This window comes from Peromyscus californicus, unplaced genomic scaffold, assembly GCF_007827085.1.
Source record: "Peromyscus californicus insignis strain IS unplaced genomic scaffold, ASM782708v3 Scaffold_10__1_contigs__length_136768540, whole genome shotgun sequence".
Classification (NCBI taxonomy): domain Eukaryota; kingdom Metazoa; phylum Chordata; class Mammalia; order Rodentia; family Cricetidae; genus Peromyscus; species Peromyscus californicus.
In genome coordinates, this window is record NW_026294391.1 from 8,330,239 (window position 1) to 8,346,344 (window position 16,106).

Genomic DNA, 16,106 nt, shown 5'->3' on the forward strand with positions numbered 1-16,106 from the left:
GAGCTCCGGGGACAGATGGGAGCTGGGGGCTGGTCTCTTAAATCTCAGGAAGTGGCGGGGATCTCGGGCGGATGGATGTAGGGGGTAGGGCGTGTAGATTGCAGGGTCTGCCTGGAGGTTTTGGGGGAAGGGGAACCTTCCCGCAGGGGCCCCCACCCGATGGCCAGAAACTGGGGCAAGTTGGGCAGGCCTCCCTGGGTATGACCCCAGACACTCACCTCTGGTCGGGATGGGAGCTCTGGGCCTGATGGGAGCTGGGGGCTGGTCTCCCAATTCTCAGGAAGTGTGGGGGCAGGGCGTGTAGATTGTAGGGTCCGCTGGGAGGTCTCTGGTCCAGATGGGAGCTCCGGGCGGATGGGAGCTGGGGGCTGGTCTCTAAGTCTCAGGAAGTGGCAGGGCGTCTTGGGCGGATGGGTGTTGGGGTGGGGGTGTGTAGATTGCAGGGTCCGCCGGGAGGTCTTGGGGGAAGGGGAACCTTCCCGCAGGGACCCTGCCCAATGGCCAGAACCTGGGGCCAAGTTGGGCAGGTCTTCCCCAGAGTGGCTGGTGCCCAGGGATGGGACCTAGGGGCAGGCCTCCCTGGGTATGACCCCAGACACTCTCCTCTGGTCGGGATGGGAGCTCCGGGACAGATGGGAGCTGGGGGCTGGTCTCTTAAATCTCAGGAAGTGGCGGGGATCTCGGGCGGATGGATGTAGGGGGGTAGGGCGTGTAGATTGCAGGGTCTGCTGGGAGGTTTTGGGGGAAGGGAAACCTTCCCGCAGGGCCCCCACCCGATGGCCAGAAACTGGGGCAAGTTGGGCAGGCCTCCCTGGGTATGACCCCAGACACTCACCTCTGGTCGGGATGGGAGCTCTGGGCCTGATGGGAGTTGGGGGCTGGTCTCCCAATTCTCAGGAAGTGTGGGGGCAGGGCGTGTAGATTGTAGGGTCCGCTGGGAGGTCTCTGGTCCAGATGGGAGCTCTGGGCGGATGGGAGCTGGGGGCTGGTCTCTAAGTCTCAGGAAGTGGCAGGGCGTCTTGGGCGGATGGGTGTTGGGGTGGGGTGTGTAGATTGCAGGGTCCGCCGGGAGGTCTTGGGGGAAGGGGAACCTTCCCGCAGGGACCCCGCCCAATGGCCAGAAACTGAGGCCAAGTTGGGCAGGTCTTCCCCAGAGTGGCTGGTGCCCAGGGATGGGACCTAGGGGCAGGCCTCCCTGGGTATGACCCCAGACACTCTCCTCTGGTCGGGATGGGAGCTCTGGGCCAGATCGTGATTTTTTTTTTTTTTTTTTTTTTTTTTTTTTTTTTTTTTTTTGGTTTTTTCGAGACAGGGTTTCTCTGTGTAGCTTTGCGCCTTTCCTGGATCTCGCGCTGTAGACCAGGCTGGCCTCGAACTCACAGAGATCCGCCTGCCTCTGCCTCCCGAGTGCTGGGATTAAAGGCGTGCGCCACCACCGCCCGGCGTGATTTGTTTTTTAAAGCTTCCCCCACAAAGCACACATATTTAAAATGGAAACATCACTTTTATTGTTTCTCAGAATACCTCAGATAGTTCACATAATAGCAGACAATTCCAAGGAAGCACTGAAATTACATCATCTGGTTAATACTCTTCATCCTTTCTCTCATCGTTATCTGCTCCAAAATAATCTCGGGTAGCCACATCCTCATAGGCTTCAGAAAACTTCCTTTCTCCATCTCTTCCCTCATACCAGCGAACAAGGACACATTTGGCATACCTCAGATCAGACATGATCCAAGTAAGCCCAGGCCTCAGCAATGGCTGTGGTGTCAGTCAGGTCATCCAGAACTCACTGCACTTTGGCTTGGTCCGCCAACTCCCTCAGTAGGACGCTGCTCACCCTGAAGCTAGGTGGTCACCACACCAAACTGTACAGTAAGTGAGTACACTTGGCTTTGAGGCAGTGACAGTGCTGACATCTTTGGGAATCATGTCACTGTGATATAACAAGCAGTAAGCTATTTATTTATCATGCCAGGCTGACCATCTAGTCTGGATTAGCAAGATGATGGGCATTTAGGGCCAGAAAAATCAATGACAAAGTCAATGTGGACTAGGGTACCATGAAATGCCTCCTAAGGGAGGCAGTGGTGTGAGGCACAGTTGGCCAGTAAGGCAGTTAAGGTTAGTTGAGCACTCAGTATCAAAGTTTTTATGACTATTAGGGGTGGGAGGCTGGGAGGAGAGGGGGGAGGGAAAACTGTAAAATAAATAAATTTATTAAAGAAATTTTATGACTAATGCCATTGAGGTCCTTATTTTATCATGAAGGCACAAGGTGCTCCAAGTTGGTATGGGTAAGAACTGGAAACCTAGGTGAATAGAGACCTCTAGCTTGGACTGCCTGCTGTGATCAACCCAGGCATTCCATCAGGAAGGAGGCAAGCACACAGCCAATTCTACTATCAAGCTATGAAAAATCCTGAAGCCCTGTGTATTAGTTAACATACTGGCTGCAAATTCGTTGTCATTGATGGGCTGCTGGAGTGGAAGAGCCAATAGTAGGCACAACACAAACTTCCTAAGTAACCTGTGTTCCAGATCTTCAAACACAGCTTTGGGTTTGTGGTTGCCACTCTCCACCTTCCTATCCTGTACCCACTGAAAAAGGATTACTATAGGGATCTTACTTCTTAGACTTGACCGGCTACTTGATACCATGCTCTCTTGAGTAGAGTAGACAGTCCCAATCAATCTGGAAATTAGCTTGGCCAATGTGGATGGAGATGCATGCATGTGTGTGCACATGTTTATCATGCATGGCTTAGGTTCCTATTTCATGAGGCCAGGAGAGAAATGGACTGTAATGAGCCTCCGCTGAGATACTACTAAAGAGTCTGAAGGAGTATAGTGAGAGGTCATCTGGCTCTGAGGGTGTAGTATACTGCACAGCACCTCCAGCTGGGAAGGTGGGCTTGTGGCCCACTACTGACTTCTACCAGCTGGCTGCAGCCATGCCCCAGCCACTGCTGCACCACCCCACATACCTCTGGGTGCCTTTCCCTTCTCAAAGCATTTTCTCAATCATTAATAGTACATAGTCAGAAAAGCACATACAAATGAAAAGGGGTAGAACGTCATTTTTTGTGCATACAGGTCAAGATGCTATAACAAGATAAAGGAAAATGTATTTTCTCACATTTGTGGGGACTGCTGAATAATAATGTAGGTGTCAGTAGAGTTAGTTTTAGTGTGGGCATCATTCCTGACTGCTAGGCTTTTCTGATCATGTCCTCCCACAGGGGTGCACACTCTCCTTTCCGTTCCTATAGAGCACTGGTTCTCAACCTTCCTAATGCTGTGACCCTTTAATACAGTTCCTCCTGTATTATTTTCATTACTACTTCATAACTATAATTATGCTATTGTTGTTATGAATTGTAATGTAAATTTCTGATATGCAGGAGATCTGATAGCAACCCCATGTGAAAGGGGTTGTGACCCACAGGTTGAGAACTGCTCTATAGAGATAGTAATTGTTCTTATTGTTCTTTCTTCATGACCCCTTCTGAACCTAACTACCTCACAAATGCCGCCTTCCAACAGCATTGCAGTGGAGACACGGACTTCAATATAAAAATTGAGAGGGGAGACATGGCATAGTATACCATAGTACCTCTTTACTTGTCTAATTTTTTCTGGATTTTGACCCAATTAATTGCAACCATTTTGTGCCCTCCTTTTTTGCTTAGTGATTTACGCATTAATATTTTCTGCTGTCATTAAAAATTTGGACTGGCACTTAGCAAGCCAGTTGTTTAGACAACAGGTTTTCCTTATGTATGCTTGAGATCAATTGTATGATGTAAAAAGCAGTATTTCAATAGACCGCGCTTTCTTTTTTTTAATTAAGGTTCTAAGTCTAGTAATTTTGTGAGTTTTAAGTAGTTCTAAGTTGCAAATGCTATTTAACTCTTAAAATAGTTAAAACTCTTAACATACCAAGCACTATTTATGTATTTGCTACTTGCTCTTGCCAGTGAAATGTGAAGGAGGTTGACAATTCCTGATGGATTTAGTTTATTTTCTTACTCAACTACAACTTGGTTTCTGCCTAAAAAAAAAAGTAATTTTGATTTAAATTATGGCTACACAGAGAAAGATTTTGTTTGTCTTATAAGCAGTGAATTAATGAATTTTTAATTCTATAGACCAGGCCACTCTGGAGGACATGGAAAAATCTGTGAATGATGACATGAAGCGGATCATCCCTTGGATTCAACAACTTAAGTAAGCTTATTTAATTTAGCTCAAGACTGAAAAGGGAAACCTATCTCGACAGGATTTATTTTCTTCTCCTTCATTAGTCTTAATCTGTCACTGTCCTTAAAGTTTATGACATGAAACCTGAGCACCTTTCGGTACCTTGGAATGTATCCAGCATGGCAGTCCTTATATCAGATTCCCTCTAGATCCAATGGTAGTCAGAGGGGCATGGTATTAAACTATCATTCCTCACCGTCTTTTCTCTGAACAAGCATTTCAAACATCACTTCATGTCCTCTAATAGAATGCTATTTGTTCTTATCTAGAATCTTTGTGGTATTAATGTCTCAGCAGACAGTATTAGGACAGTTGTTCCTTTTTCCCTAACATTGTCATTTAGTTTAACAGAATCAGAGATGATTATCTGGACTTTCATTACCAGTCTGGTTACACTGAGGTTCCATTATGGCAACTAGAACAAACTATTCCCCTGTCCCCCGAGACAGGGTTTCTCTGTGTAGCCCTGGCTGTCCTGGAACTCGCTCTGTAGATCAGGCTGGCCTTGAACTCAGCAGTTGGGAGGCAGATCATTTTATTTACTTATTTGTTTGTTTGTTTGTTTATTTTGTGTGTGTGTCGTGTTTTTCAAGACAGGGTTTCTCTGTGTAGCCCTGGCTGTCCTAGAACTCACCCTGTAGACCAGGCTGGCCTTGAACTCACAGAGATCCACCTGCCTCTGCCTCCCAACTGCTGAGATTAAAAGGCATTTGACACCACCACCCACCTCAAACCTTTTTTATTATTTATTTATTTTTATTTGTGAGACAGTGTCTCACATAACCTAGGCCTATCTCCGAACTACTGTGTAGCTGAGACAGGCTTTGAATTCCTGATGCTCCTTCCTCTAATTCTCACCTGCTGGGGTTATAGATAGGAGCCACCGTGTCCAACTTAGAGTCTTAAAATATTGTTAAGATTCCATGGAATAAAAACCAGTTTCAGAGATAAAAACTCAAATTGCCAAGCCAAACATTGTGGTATCCCTGTAACCTTTAATACCAGACTTAGGAATTTGAGGCAGAAGGATTACCATGAGTACCACATGTATGTGGTCAATCAGAGGTATATCGCAAACCTCCAGACTGTTAATGGAAAGAGAGAAGGGGAAGATTGTTCAGTGGGATTGTGCGTGCGTCCGTGTGTGTGTGTGTGTGTGTGTGTGTGTGTGTGTGTGTGTGTGTGTGCGTGTGTGCGCGCGCGCTGCGCGCGCGTGCGTGTGTTTCTAGCATCTTTCTTTTGCCACTTCTGGTTTCTATTCTTTGTGGGTTTTTTTTTTTTTTTTTTTTTTTTTTACAACAAGGTCTTAAGTAGCCCAGCCTACAGTTCTCTGTGTAGTCAAGGATGACCTCACACTTCTGATCTTTCAATATCTACCAAGTGCTGGGATTCTAGGCATATATAACCATTCCTGTTTTTATGTAGTGCTAGGGATAGATCCAAGGACTTTGAGCATGCTTAGCAACTTGACTAAGTGACATCCCAAATCCTTGGTTTTGTAAAAATTCATTATCAAGTGATTTTTTTTTATTAACACTGCATGATTTTCATGTCAGTAGATAGACTTATATATGAGCTGGGTTTTTTTTTTAATTTTTTTTCAAGACAGGGTTTCTCTGTGTAATAATCCTAGCTGTACTGGAATTTGCTTTGTAGATCAGGCTGGCCTTGAATTCAGAGGTCTGCCTGCCTCTGCCTCCTAAGTGCTGGAATTAAAGGCGTGCGGCACCACTGCCCAACTATTTAGGATTTTTAATGTAGCACTGAGCTTGTTTTTCACTTGTACCATGTGTGGTTGAGCTGATATAACTAATCAGAGAGAGAGAGTGAATTTGGAGAAGTATGTGTTTCTTAACTGCTCATCTCTTTTTCTTTTAATAACATTAGTAGACATAACTGTCTCAAATTTTGATTGGCATGGATATCCATTTTAACTCTTGCCCAAAATGAAGCAAATAATGATACATTTTTAATGTTTATCTTAATTCCTTCAATTGATCCTTTAATGTTATGATTAAATGTTAGATGGATTTTAATGATGAAAAATGATTTCCAGGACTCTGGAGGCAGAGACATTGAGATCTATGAGTTTGAGGCCAGTCTGATCTACATAGTGAATTGCAGGCCCACCAGGCTACATGGTCAGAACATGTCTCCTAAACAAAAACCAAACAAAAACAAAAACAAAAACGAAAAAACCTCTGATTTCACTTTTAGGTGAGCTGGCAAGTTCTCTTTAAGATATAATATATAGCCGGGCGGTGGTGGCGCACGCCTTTAATCCCAGCACTCGGGAGGCATAGGCCGGCGGATCTCTGTGAGTTCGAGGCCAGCCTGGGCTACCAAGTGAGTTCCAGGAAAGGCACAAAGCTACACAGAGAAACCCTGTCTCGAAAAAACCAAAAAAAAAAAAATAATATAATATGTAATACACTTGATCTCAGCCCAGCCCCCCCAAAAAATCCAGATGTAATATATTCTGACACAGTTTCAATGCACATGGTCAGCACACATTTGTACCACATGTAGTTCGTGGGAGAGCACTTTTTCCCAAACTGACCTGTATTCTCAGTAATTTGGCCACTTTGGCATTGCTGTATTGCTGTGAAAGTCCTTGTTTTGTGTTACTTAGCTCATTGTGCATCAGTAAGAGTCAGAACTAGAGCTTTATCTCTTTTTTTACTTATTTAATTGTATGTTATCCTAGCCACAAGGATAGTCACATGCAAGCACCCACAGGAGTACCATAGCAAACTCATCAAAATAAACTCCATGTCTGACTTGAAGAGGAGGGAGGGAAGAGGGCAGTTAATGTCAGATACTTTACACATACTTTTTATAAAACGTGGGGCTGATGTCTACATTGATGAGAGAAGAAATAAGTGTTTTATGCTTGTTTCTTGTTTTGTTTTATGAACAAATTATTTTTATTTCATTTTTGAGATTATACCTTCCTCCAAACCCTCCCATTTACTCCTCCCTACTGTCTTTCAAATTCCTTGTATCTTTTTTCACTAATCGTTATTGTATGCATATATGTATATACATATGTATTCATAAGTATAACCAGTTAAGTCCATATACTTTTACATGTATGTATATTTTCAAGGCTGACTGTTTGGCACTAAACAACTGATGTGATCTTCCCACTTTATAGTGTTTTTGTGTGTGTATCTCCCAAGACAGTGTTACTCTGTGTAGCCCCGGCTGTCCTGGATCTCACTCTGTAGCCCAGGCTGGCCTCAAACTCAGAGAGGTCCACCTCCCTCTGCCTCCTGAGTACTGGGACTAAAGGCATGTGCCACCACCGCCCAGCTCACTTTAGGTTTCTTTTCAAAGATGTTGGGTTTAGTTTGGGTTGTCTTTAAGCATCGGGGATCTGCCTTTCTGTATGATAAACTAAGCTACTATCTTAGGCTTATAGTTCATTTTTCCTCCAAAAAAAAAAAGAAAATCAAATTATTCAGAGTGCAGTTTAAATTTCTTATTGTAGAAGTAGAATTAGCAGCCAAATAACAGAACCGTAGAAATAACTCACTGCTTTAATCATGTTTGCATTGACTAAATTTCAGTTGTTCTTTAGTGCTGCTTAATTTATAGATCTCTGACATATAGTTATCCCAAAAAGTTATGATTTTATGATGTGGATTATCTTTTAAATGAAGGTTTTGGCTTGGACAACAGCGCTGCAAACAATCTATAAAACATCTGCCTACAATAACCACTGAAACATTGCAGCTTTCCAACTATTCAACGCATCCCATTGGAAACCTTTCCAAGAATAAACTCTTTATTAAACTTACCCGTCTTCCACAGTACTACATTGTAAGTATGCCAAGCATGATTGGAGTGAATAAGTTCAGTAAGTCTGGATGTATTCAGAAAGCTGTCTTGTCTAATTTCATTTGCAAATGAATTTTACTTAGTGTCTGACATTCATATAGGGATTTTAAACCCAGGGGATACGAATGAAGGCATAAAAGTAGTCAGGTCTCTACTGGGAAATGTAAGGTAGCTTCCATCTCTCACCCTACCGCCTCTGCCATATGAGGCCTAGGTTGTTGGGGAGGCTTTGTTCATGCTAGACAAGAAAGGCTTAGTTTCTGATTGGAATTAAGCATCTCTTTGGTTAAATGCAAACAATTGAGTGCAATTAACTATAACTATTATGAAGATTCGGAGTTTGGTGTCGGGCATACTTGCTTGGTTTTAGTTGAATATGAATTTGTGTAAATATAGGCTGGCTAAAGTAGCTTTGTTTTCTTTGTTGATGGCATGTTCCTTTCAGTGAATATGAGATCCTTCTTTTTCTTTCTTTTTTTTTTGGTTCTTCGAGACAGGGTTTCTTATGTAGTTTTGGTGCCTGTCCTGGAGCTCGCTCTGTAGACCAGGCTGGCCTCACTTTCAACCAGAAACCTTGAATTAAAATTTTCAAACACTTTAGATTTTAATCACAAATATTTATTTTTTTGTATACAGAAACTTCTTTAAGTGTGGAAATGTATTTATGGTAAATTCTCAAAAATAATTGTAACCAATTCAAAGAACTCAAAAAAATTAGTAAATGAAGATATGAAAACTACAAGATCTCAAAAAAATCTAGGAAGAATGAAAATATGAGATCCTTCCTGGTTGGAAGGAATAGGAATGAATTTTTAAAATTTTCAGTTGTACCTTTTAAACATACTGTCTTAAATTGATACCAGGTGCCTGCTGAGCTATTGATGTAATAGGTTAATGAGTCTACTGCTGACATGGATTTGATCATTTTATGAATTTTAAAACATTGAATATGGAAGTAGATTTGACATGTAGTGAAGGGCTATGGTTTCAGTTCTTGGTGAATTGCTTGTCCTACATGTAGAGTGATAATGAATAACCAACCTGTGAACATCCATAGAGCTTTGTGCTTAGCTACACCCACAATAAGTATATATAGTTAAACTTCTGGCCTTATTTAGCATCAATGAATAGCTAGCTTTTAGTGTCAGTGTCCCGGTAGCAAAACAGAAATTGGGTTTAGATCAAACCTGACTGGAGGTTACTCTACTTCCATTAGATTTCTAGTCACTTAGGAATGCTGTATTCATAAAATAGAAATTACTGCCATGGCCATTAAGAATAGGGAAGGACTGATAGTGGCACACACCTTTAATACCAGCACTTGGGAGGCAGAGGCAGGCGGATCTCTGTGAGTTCGAGGCCAGCCTGGGCTACAGAGCGAGATCCAGGACAGGGACTAAAGCTACACAGAGAAATACTGTCTCGAAAAACAAACAAAAAACCCAAAAAACCAAACAAACAAAAAAAAGATTTTCTCTTTTCATCTTTCTATTTGTTGTTCACTGTAGCTGGAGTTTTCTCCAGGCTTGCCCATTACCACGGACCCTGCAACTACTTATTTATATTAATTAAACTGCTGGGCCATTAGCTCAGGCCTACCACTGACTAGCTCTTACACTTAACTCAGCCCAGCCCATTTCTGTTAATCTATATGTCGCCATGTGTTCTGTGGCTTTACCTGTTTCCTTTACATGTTGCTCCCTGGACGGCAGGCTGGCGTCTCTCCCTAGACTTCCACCTCCCAGCCTCTCTTCTCTGTTTGTCCCGCCTATCCCATACTTCCTGCCTGGCTACTGGCCAATCAGAGTTTTATTTATTTACAACATACAGGACATCCCACAGCACTTCCCCACTGTTTTTTTTTTTAAAGGAAGATTTTAACTTTAACATAGTAAAATTACGTATAACAAAACAGTTATCTAGCAAGAATTACAGTTACAATATCTACTCTATTTGTATTTGGCAAAATTAAAGAAGATATCCTATCTATCTTATATTTGTGAGTCTAAGGTTTCATATCTAACTTATCTCTTATCATAACTAAGGAAATTAAAACTAGTCTTCAACTACATCAAAGACCTCAGAAGGATATAATATTACCTGAGCAGTGGGAGAAGGACACAAGCAACTTTCGGGAGTCTTGCAAGAGTAGACAGAAACAGCTGGCAGCCTGGACAGTCATCCAAAGTTCCCCTGTAAAGTTGGGGCATCTGTCTTCAGCCCACAGGCCTAGAGTCTCTCAGTCACTTCTCTCTGTGTCCTGTAGAATGTCTGGCAGTTTCCTCTGTGAAGCAGGAAGCTGAAGGACCATTTTGCCAATCAATGTTAAGTGGTCACCTTCCTATGGCTTCTGCATGTCCAGTTGATACATTGTTTTCAAGCAGTCCAGGCAAGAACAGTTTCTTGCCCAAATGGCTATTTTTGCCAAGAAGAAGATAAACTCCATACAGAGTGTCTTCGATGCCCAATGCCCATCCTCCTCTCTGAAGTAAATCCGGTGCTGTCAGAAGCAGACATGTTTCACTGTCCAGAAAGTCTAAATTTTTAAATCATTTTAAATGCCATATTCTGTAGGTCTTTGAAGTGTTTGAAGATTACCTATCTATCTGAAATATATGTATATATACCTAGAACACTTAACTAACATGGCTACAAGTATGATTATAATAGATGACTAATTGTTAATCTATTTCTTAATCATCCATTACAATTTTATTTTATTTTTTATTTTTTTAAGATTGATTTATTTATTATGTATACAGTGTTCTGTTTGCATGTATCCCTGCAGGCCAGAAGAGGGAGCCAGATCTCATTACAGATGGTTGAGAGCCACCATATGGGTGCTGGGAATTGAACTCAGGACCTCTGGAAGAACAGTGTTCTTAACCTCTGAGCCATCTCTCCAGCCCCCATTACAATTTTAAATGAGCTGTACAAACATAATACCTTAACAAGAGTAGAAATATACACACAGTATGACAAAATTAACTTTAAATTTGTATCAATAAACTAAAATATATACCAATGTAAAACATTTCAAACAAGTTGTTGCTCTTTAAAAGTAGGTTCATTAATCTACCCTTTCATCCTATCATATCTATATCATATCCCCTTCTTTACTTTAGAAAGAGATTGCATTTATAATCAACCTGTTTTAAATAAAAATACTGTTTTTTCTCTGTCCCACACCATAGGGCTCTTCTGATTTGGGACACAAGAATCTCTTAACCTTTTCTTTTAGCAATATGCCTAGGTTTAGAGGAGTGAGCCAATTCCATCTCCGAAGCCAGCTTGGTATATTTGGAAATTTGGGCGTGGCTTCTCTTACTACTTCCTGCTGGATGGGGCACTGTATCTTATGGGGACACAAAAAAAATTTTAGGCTTATGGTGTAGTCCATGAGGCTGTATTGTCTGAGCCAGTTGCCTTGAAACCGTTCTGGATGTTGGATCATCTGGGCCATGGTGTCATCGGAGACTTTTCAGGGGGTCTTGGCTGGTCAAACCTGATGTATCTTAATCTGGAACAAATCCATAGCCTCTGGCTTTCTGTGGAAACAAAAGCAAAGCCTCCTTTCCAAAGCAACATATCCTTACATCCAAATTTTGAAGTTAAGGTACCTTTAAAGTATACATATTGGTTTAACTCAACAGCTTTTACGATCATATGTCTTTCTACAGTTAAAATCCCAAAGACAACACAATCCAGATTCTCTGTGTAATATCCATCTTTATGTGGCTTTTTTTATACCTTTACTGTCTCTTTAAAGACTTTATTTTTTAAAACTATTTATTTCTTTATATAACTATATATATTCCTTTTTCTCTTCCAAGCCTACGTGCATTTTTACACACATTGTAAAGCATTTAAAGTCTTGTTCCATCTGAATCTGTCTTATTGTGAACCTATTGCTTTAAACTGCAACATTCTAAGACTGAAACTGCACTGTGGCTGCTGGCTCCGCCCACCTCAGCCTCCCAACATGGTGGTGGTACTTTTACCGCCAGCTCTGGGAGCCATCAACTCTTAGAAACAGTGGATCTGTGCTTTTATCAAAGCAGCGTGTAGCCCAGAAACCTTTTTTTTTTAAACTAGCAAAAACTATATCCAACACATAGCATAGTGCACAGCTTGGAGATAACTCTGTGTAACATAGTGTAGGTCAAGCCTGCACGCACACCACGAACCCACCGTAGAGTAGCTCAAGCCCGCAGGCTGCCGCTAACTTGAGAGAGACAAGTAGGAAGCTTTTTTTTTGGTCCATTTTAGAATCTTCTTTTTCAGGTTTTAGGTGGAAACTCTTGCCAACCCGTTGGGTGCCATTTGTAGCTGGAGTTTTCTCCAGTCCTCCCCAGCACCATGGACCCCACAACCACTTATAAAATAATCACTCAGAAACTTGTATTAATTAAACTGCTGGGCCATTAGCTCAGGCCTACCACTGACTAGCTCTTACACTTAACCCATTTCTGTTAATCTATATGTCACCATGTATTCCGTGGCTTTACCTGTTTCCTTTACATGTTGCTCCCTGGACGGCAGGCTGGCATCTCCCCCAGCTTCCACCTCCCAGCCTCTCTTCTCTGTTTGTCCCGCCTATCCTTTACCTCCTGCCTGGCTACTGGCCAATCAGTGTTTTATTTATGAGTCAATCATAGCAACATATATTCACAACATGCAGGACATCCCACAGCAGATCACCTCTCTTGTGATATAATTATATACTTTGAAAATCTGTGCTTTTTAGTATATGAGATTTATTATTATATGGGTGCTGCTGGGGATGGAGTCCAGGTCTTATACATGCTAGACAAGCAATTTACCACTGAGCCCTTCTTTTTTACTTTTTTAGACAATGCTTCACTAACTTGAACAAGTTAGCTTTAAACACAACTCTGTAACAAGGCAGGCCTTGAACTTTTGTGTGTTTTTAATGTTGATGGTTGCCTACATGTATGCTTGTGCACCACATGTGTATAGAAGCTAGAAGAGGAGGTATGATTACCTGGGTCTGGAGTTATAGACACCTAGTTGTAAGCCACCATGTGGTTGCTGGGAATTGAACCCAGGTCCTCTGGAAGAGCAGCCAGTGCTCCTAACTCTAGTTATCTCTTGATCCTCAGGGCTTATACTTGTAATTTTCCTGCCCTAGCTTCCTAAATACCTGGGATTAAAGGCCTGATCCACCAGGCCTACATCAGACTTTATTTTTTGTACATTATAGATTTTGGTAAATGCATAGTTGTACCCTCTGTTTTGGTAAGGATATAGATTTATCATGCCACTAAATGTCCTCATGCTCTGTCTTTTTTAAACTAGATCTTGACATTTCTAAGCTGCCATAATGGCTAAGAGGAATGCCTATACAGTTTAACTTCTAGGGAAAAAAAAACAACAGCAGTGTCACCTTGGGCAAGAAACTCCCATTTTTTTATGTCCTTATTACTTCCTGTAATCTTAACTTGTACTCTTGTACTCTTAACATTCTTTTTGCATTGCTGTTTTTCAGAAGGCAGATTGTATACTAAGAAGAATGGTTTTTTAAAAATACTGTGATTGATTTTTTTCTTATAAATCTGATTTAGATGTCTTTTTAAAAAATAATTCCAAACTCCACTTGATATAAGATGGAAAATGTACAATGGTTCTTATTCTCCTGGGTCTCACCTCTTTCTGATTTGGACCATTTTAGGTTGTGGAAATGCTTGAGGTTCCCAATAAGCCCACACAACTGTCATACAAGTATTACTTCCTGTCTGTGAGTCCTGCAGATCGTGAAGACAGCCCTGTCATGGCACTGCTTCTGCAGCAATTCAAGGACAACATCCAGGACTTGATTTCCTATACAAAGACTGGGAAACAGATCAAAACTGGTACCAAGCACAAGGTATGCTCACATCGAAGGTAGAAGTGGTTTCTATTCATGTTTTTGCAACCCCCATCCCATTTTATTGTATTTTCAAATTTTTTTATTACTACTATTTTGGTTTTTTGAGACAGAATTTCTCTGTGTGGCCCCAGCTATCTGGGAGAACTGGCTCTGTAGACCAGGCTAGACTCCAATTTTAGAGATCTGCCTGCCTCTGCCTCCTGAGTGCTAGGATTAAAGGCATGTGCCGCCACCGTGCCTGGTTTCCTCTTTTATTTTTGAGATATGATCTTCCTGTGTAGATTTAGTTGGTCTGTTCCTTGTTATGTTACTAATTCTGGCTTCTGAGTTGACATCTTCCAGCCCTGCCTCCCAAGTGCTAGTTATACTGGCATATGATACCAAACTTAATTTTATTATTTTTAAACAGAAAATAATTAAATGTTCTTTTTAAGGTACATGGCAGCAGTGAAATAGTTGCCCATATTTTCTTAAAAATACTTCTTCCTTCTTTGAGGGTAGGGTGGTTGTGTTAGAAATGGAACTCAGGGCTGTGTGCACTCTAGGCAAGTACTCCTCCACTGAGCTACATTTCCAACCCTCCCTCCCCCACTTTGTGGACAGGTTTTTGTCATGTTACCTTTCTTTGGAGCCCATGCTGTCCTCAAATTCAAAATCCTTCTGTTTCTGCTTCCTGAGTACTAGAATTGCAGGTGCATACTATCACATTTAACTTTAAAATGCTTTTGTTTTAATTGATACTTTCCCACAAAAGAACTTGCTAAACATAAACTATTTACTAAGTACTCCATTGCTTGTGTCTGGGTTATGATTTGCTCAATATGCCTTTGCTGAGAGGTCACATCTGTTTGGGTTAACTCTGAGCTTTGTCATAGAGCTTCCATTGCCTTGGTGAAATGCATCACGAAATGTTTTACACAGTTTTTTAAAAAAATTTTTTAATTTCTAGTTGTCTGATGACCCATGTCCAGTAGAATGCAAGAAAGCCAAACGATCAGGAGAAATGTGTGCCTTCAATAAAGTTCTAGCTCATTTTGTCGCTATGTGTGACACCAACATGCCATTTGTAGGACTTCGATTGGAGGTAAGTTGGGAATTTTCAAGTGTTCATTGATGTTACATGACTCCAGCAGGAGAACTGGTCTCAGGTCCACACAAGCTCTTTTGTCTCCCATTCCATCCCCTGGCATTTTTCTCCTTAGATAATAGAAATTAAATTCTTTCCAATTAAAGAAGTAGACAACTTTTAATTAACAACTAATGTCTTTTACTTCATAGTAGGAACATTGGTTAAGTCTACCAGAAATGACTTGTTTAATAAAGCCTGTCTCTTTGTTGAGTTGGTAAAGTAATACATGTTGTTTGAGTACTAATATTGGACTTATTTCTGAGAAGTAAATCAGAAAAATAATAAGCTAAATGTTTACTTTGGTGTTATGGAAGAAGCAGTTGGCTGATGCAGAGTTAATTTCTTTTAAGAATAACATGTTGTAGCCAGGCGGTGGTGGCGCACGCCTTTAATCCCAGCACTTGGGAGGCAGAGGCAGGCAGATTTCTGTGAGTTCGAGGCCAGCCTGGTCTACACAGCGAGTTCCAGGACAGACTGCAAAGTTACACAGAGAAACCCTGTCTCGAAAAAAAAACGAAAGAAAGAAAGAAAGAAAGAAAGAAAGAAAGAAAGAAAGAAAGAAAGAAAGAAAGAAAGAAAGAAAGAAAAATATGGTGTTGCAGGGACTGAAGAGATGACTAAGTAGTTAAGAGCTCTGGCTACTCTTACAGAGGACCTGGTTTTGATTCCCAGCACACATATAGCAGCTCAACACTGTCTGTGACTTCAGCTCTAGGATATTTGACACCTTCATACAGACATGCATGCAGGCAAAATACCAATGCACATAAAAAAATCATAAAAAGAATATAGTGTTGTGATATCTACTATGATCCCCAAATATGAACATAAAGGGAGGTAACCACTCTGCTTTTGTTTTATTTTGTATTTTGAAAACAGTCTCATGTAGTGTAGGCTGGCCTTGAACTTGCTATGTAGCTAAGATAGACTTTAATTTCTTGTGTTTTTGCTTCTACTTTCCTGTGCTAGGATTACAAT

The 16,106-nt window shown here is 41.3% G+C and overlaps 1 protein-coding gene across 1 annotated transcript in view; it reads left to right on the forward strand.

Annotated features, from left to right (window-relative positions):
* Med14 (mediator complex subunit 14) overlaps positions 1-16,106 on the forward strand; it is a 97,111-nt gene that overhangs the window by 42,776 nt on the left and 38,229 nt on the right. The window contains 4 exon segments of the mRNA XM_052739231.1: positions 4,155-4,233; positions 7,932-8,091; positions 13,802-13,996; positions 14,949-15,083. Coding sequence (XP_052595191.1) covers positions 4,155-4,233; positions 7,932-8,091; positions 13,802-13,996; positions 14,949-15,083 — 569 coding nt within the window.